The 5,442-nt window shown below is 40.4% G+C and overlaps 1 protein-coding gene across 1 annotated transcript; it reads right to left on the bottom strand.

Moving 5' to 3' along the window:
• Positions 1 to 1,736: 1,736 nt before the first annotated feature.
• LOC308693774 (chymotrypsin-like protease CTRL-1) lies at positions 1,737 to 3,837 on the bottom strand (the record flags this gene model as incomplete). The annotated part of the gene is made up of 7 exons (XM_081370872.1): positions 1,737 to 1,898; positions 1,994 to 2,124; positions 2,244 to 2,424; positions 3,205 to 3,286; positions 3,391 to 3,470; positions 3,563 to 3,663; positions 3,792 to 3,837. The coding sequence occupies 7 exons, from the start codon at positions 3,835 to 3,837 to the stop codon at positions 1,737 to 1,739; spliced, it is 783 nt and encodes a 260-aa protein (XP_081226998.1).
• Between the last annotated feature and the right edge of the window lie 1,605 nt (positions 3,838 to 5,442).

The raw sequence follows: 5,442 nt of genomic DNA, 5'->3' as shown, positions 1-5,442 counted from the left end.
CATATCAGGATATATTGCTCCTCATATCAGCACTGTTCTGAGGAATCTTTTCTCCATAAGGTAGGCTATATTATGCCTCACTCGATCGCGACGCGCTTTGTTTACAGCTGATGTGGGCGTTTCACAGATCTTCAATAGTTCTCAGAATTTGCGTTTGAATAGCACGCGCTCTCCGGGGAGTGGTCACATTACTGTGAATTAGCTTGTAATGAGCTCGACTGGAGTCGCTCTCTTTTTATACAGATTACAGAAGATGAGAATATTTGTTTTTTATATAAGTTACTTCATTTAACAGATGCGATCTCAAGCTTTATGCCCGTGGGTCTGTTTGCCTGTTTGACTGAATTTTCGCGGAGTTATAGATCATTTTCGAACGCGTTTCAAATGGGAGTTTACTGACAGTGAGAAAGCAGAAATCGCATCATGTTAATTTTTCTTTATTTGTCAAAAAGCAAAACACTTTATTTTTATTGTGAGTATACAGAAAAAAAATAGAAACTGAACAGGATCGTTTGATGTATTACACGAAAATGAAAGATCAAAATTAACAGAGCATTTAGTGTTTATTTTCATTGCTAAAAAAAAAAAACGAGCAAAACGTGCGGGCGCGTTTGTGGTCCCCAGAGGGTTAAGCAGGGGAACCTTCCGTGCCATGCATGATTTCAAACCATGACGTCTTAGTGTATTACCAACAGTAACCTTGGAAACGGTGGTCCCAGCTCTTTTCAGGTCATTGACCAGCTCCTCCCGTGTAGTTCTGGGCTGATTTCTCACCTTTCTTAGGATCATTGAGACCCCACGAGGTGAGATCTTGCATGGAGCCCCAGTCCGAGGGAGATTGACAGTCATGTTTAGCTTCTTCCATTTTCTAATGATTGCTCCAACAGTGAACCTTTTTTCACCAAGCTGCTTGGCAATTTCCCCGTCGCCCTTTCCAGCCTTGTGGAGGTGTACAATTTTGTCTCTAGTGTCTTTGGACAGCTCTTTGGTCTTGGCCATGTTAGTAGTTGGATTCTTACTGATTGTATGGGGTGGACAGGTGTCTTTATGCAGCTAACGACCTCAAACAGGTGCATCTAATTTAGGATAATAAATGGAGTGGAGGTGGACATTTTAAAGGCTAACTTTGAGGGTCAGAATTCTAGCTGATAGACAGGTGTTCAAATACTTATTTGCAGCTGTATCATACAAATAAATTGTTAAAAAATCATATATTGTGATTTCTGGATTTTTTTTTTTTGATTATGTCTCTCAGTGGACATACACCTACGATGATAATTTCAGACCCCTCCATGATTTCCAAGTGGGAGAACTTGCAAAATAGCAGGGTGTTCAAATACTTATTTTCCTCACTGTAAATGTATATTTTAAAAGTACTTATATTTTTAAGGAAAATATTTTATATTTAATTTTGTTTGCTGTATTTTATGTGGATTATGGTAATTTATGTTTTAAGGTCAGATAAATGATTACACTTCATTACAATTGATTGTATTCATTTCATTTTATTTTCATTATTTCATTACCAGAAATTTTCATTATTTGTTTAAAACTGTGACATGTAACATGAACCAAAAACAAAACATTAAACTCAACAGGCAGGTCACAGGAGCCCAGAGTGACACTGACACAAAATCATAAACAAAAAGACCATCAACAGGGACCAACTGTAATACAGATTAATGATTAAACTCTGCCTTTGCCTCCTTTGAAGGGTAAATGCTCAGACTGGCGCTCTAACTGGAAGCGATAGTCTTGTCGATCCAGGAGCGCAGTTGGGAGATACGGGCGTAGACTACTGGGAAACGGGTGTCACAAGTACTGAGGCCCCAGGACACAGACCCCACCAGAGTCCAGACTCCTGATCTCTCACACACCAGAGGACCACCAGAATCACCCTGTGGGAATCACACAGACACAAACACACATTTGAGATCGAAACAGCAGCAACGTTAATATGGTAATGTGTTTGTCCTGATCTGTCTTCCCGTACCATGCAAGATGAGGATCCAGAGGCTCCAGCACAGATCATGGCATCAGTGATACTGCTCTGACCCCAGATCTGTCTGCACACAGCAGGACTCATGATGGGCAGACCTGTTTGCTGCAGGATTAGAGGACTCCCTGAAAAAGGAAAACATCAGACAGACTGTTCAGAGTCATGTGGAAAAAAACAAAACAAGTAATATACACGAGTCATTTCTGCAATTCGTCTTTGTCTAACAGGTCTTTGTCTAACTTACATGTGGTGGCAGTTGCGCCCCATCCAGTGGTGAAGCAGCGAGTTCCAGGCAGGATGTTGATGGTTGATGGAGCCAGACATACAGGAGAGATACGGGGAGTGAAGACAACTGGAGACGCAAGTTTCAGCAATGCAATGTCATTGTTGATGGTCGAGCTGCTGTAGAGCGGATGTGTGATGACCTGCACAGACGGAAAGAACGAAAAAGATGGACGGTTACTAGTGGAAGCTGACTTTGTGGAAGGTAATCTAAGATATACATGTAAGCATGTTTTATTTCTTCTTCTCGTCTTAAGCTTTTCATGCATTTTCCCCTTTTACCCTCAGCATGAATGTTCATTTGAGAATATGGTGCAGATGGCTTCTTTCCTATGCTCAATTTTAAATCTGTAAATCTATTTGGATCATTTTTTAGGAGTAAACTAGACTTCATAAGCTGACAGACAGGACCAAAAGTTAATCTAGAGATAATTTGACTAATACCTATTTCTCCACTCAATTCAATTTAACAGGTAAAAGTAATCAAGTCATTTAAAAGGACAATACTGGATTCATAATGAACATTTATAGTGCATATTATTTGTTTTGTCTTTATTGTTCTAGTCCAGTGATCTCGTTTTATTATTGTCAAGTGAAGTCACCTTTATTTATATAACACTTTATACAATATTGATCACAGTAATAAACAGGAAAAAAAAAAACAGAATCAATGATGCAAAATTCACCAAATATACAGTAAGAGACATTCAAATTCTGCTGTAAAGCAGCTCTAAAAACCACAATAGTGTCATTATTCAGCTCAAGTCAGTTCAGTGTTGATTCAGTTCATTTCAGTTCAGTTGTGTGAAAAAGCAGAAATGAACCAACTATTAAAAAGCATTCAGTAATTGAACACTGAAATAAATAGTATGAGTTGATCTCTAATTTTGATATTCATCACTGAAATTAGTCAACATTTTTACCTTGGAAACTAGTTTGACCTGGATGGGTTCAACATTGGAGCCACGATCATGTTCTCCAAGAATGACACGATGATTGCCGACCCTAAAAAGAGAGCAGTAAAGACAAAACTAACTATGAAAAGAAAAGAGAAACAGCATCTATAAAGCACCATTGTAAGTGTCATTTGTCAGACTGAAGACTCTTACAAGACACCGCAGTGAGCAGCAGTGAGAACCCAGTTTTGGTTGATCAGGGATCCACCGCAGAAGTGGAATCCGTTGGGTTGCTGTTTCAGAGGTAAAAGCATTGAACACATGACATATACTCTTTGACCAAATCAGGCAAATGCAGGATAAAAGTCGGCCAATACACCGTTACCTGGAGAGAGACCTGCCAGGGCCAAGAACCAGAGATGGCGTTCTGTCCGTTCACAATCCTGCTGCCAATCATCTGTGGCTTAATCGCTGGCACTCCACAACCTGTAGATAAATAACAGAAGTTCATGACACATGAAGCTCTTTGTGTAGGTTTTGCATTTTGTAAAATATATATATATATATATGTGCACTCAATACTTTTCTTGCAAACTTCTAAAGAAGACACTTACCCAGAGAAGAGGCCACCAGGGCAAGGAAGGTGATGGTGAAGATCATGATGACAATGAGTTTGTGATGTCTCACTGTTGTACCTGTAGATGCTCTCTCTCGCTTTTATATCATCTATTAAATGTGGGATGTGATCGAGGTCCATCCTAGCAGCTTAAATGACTTCACAGCTGAAGAATGTTGAGATCTGTAATCGCTGGAGACAATCTGCATCTTTTGAAGGTGTGACTTCTTTCTATTGAAAATCAACATACTTCCTCTGTAGTTACAGGTTATGAAATGTTTCTGACGGGAAAAAGTTTTTGTTGTTGTCTGTTGTGAGGTTTTATTTATTATATGTAAAGTGCTGAGGGAAAGTAAAACTAAATATTCTTCATGTTAATCAACCGGTCGAATAAGTTGACATCACAGTTATCGGAGAGAGTGTTGTGCAACTGTGTGTTTTTCTGCAACGTCACTTACATTTACTTTTTGGAAAGCATTATATTACAGTTAAACTCTCCACTGATACAAAAATAAAGTTTGTTACATATACAGCAGGGGAAATAAGTATTGAACACGTCATCATTTTTCTCAGTAAATATATTTCCAAAGGTGCTACTGACATGAAATTTTCACCAGATGTTGATAACAACCCAAGATATCAGAACCTACAAAGAAACCAAAACAAATAAGCTCAGAAATTAAGTTATGTGTTATAATGTGAAATGACACAGGGAAAAAGTATTGAACACATGAAGAAAGGGAGGTGCAAAAAGACATGGAAAGCCAAGACAACTGCTTAAAACTATTAGTAATTAAAAAGCAATCGAGTCTCATTGCCAAGGTGTCACACAAGACACATCTCATGATGGGTAAAAGCAAAGAGCTGTCTCAAGACCTTAGCAAACTAATTGTTCCAACACATAATGATGGCATTGGTTATAGGCGCTGTTCTAAGCTTCAGAATGTTCCAGTGAGCACTGTTGGGGCCATAATACGGAAGTGGAAAAACGTACTCGGTTACTAATGTAACCTCGGTTCTCTCTAGAAGAGGGAACGAGTATTGCGTAAGTAGCTTACGCATCGGGAAAGTCTTCTTTCTTCGAGATCTGAAGCCAAAAAATTATCCTTAATTTTGTATTCATTGTCAACGCAGTGCAGCAGCCGACAGACCTAGGCAGGCTAAATAAGCGTGCTCATTGGCTGCTCGGCTGCAACTGCTTAAGCCTATCGGTGAGCGCTCTGAACGCGGCAACCAATGAGGGCGCTTCGCGCCCTCCACACCCTTCTAACCGTCAGAATGGGCGTGGCCAGCGTGTATATATTCAGCGCTCACAGGCTAAAATTCTGGTTTTCGCAGTCTGAAGCACAAAAGCTTGTGGCGCGACACGGCAGGTTACGCAATACTCGTTCCCTCTTCTAGAGAGAACCGAGGTTACATTAGTAACCGAGTACGTTCTCTTACGAGAGGTTCTCTCGTATTGCGTAAGTAGCTTACGCATCGGGAACCCTTTGTCAACGCCGTGTGCGCCGAGCATCCAGCCCATGAATCCCAGGGGAACCGGGGAAAACACTCTGCTGGGAAATGTGGCCGGTCGGAGAGACGGGCCAGCGCAGTACATGCACTTCATGCAGCATATGAAATAGAGCGGCGCGGCCGGTCTATAAACA

This window comes from Scardinius erythrophthalmus (assembly GCF_964197995.2).
Source record: "Scardinius erythrophthalmus genome assembly, chromosome: 7".
NCBI classification, from domain to species: domain Eukaryota; kingdom Metazoa; phylum Chordata; class Actinopteri; order Cypriniformes; family Leuciscidae; genus Scardinius; species Scardinius erythrophthalmus.
The sequence above is the reverse complement of the archived record's forward strand: the minus strand, read 5'-3'. Positions and strand labels throughout refer to the sequence as shown.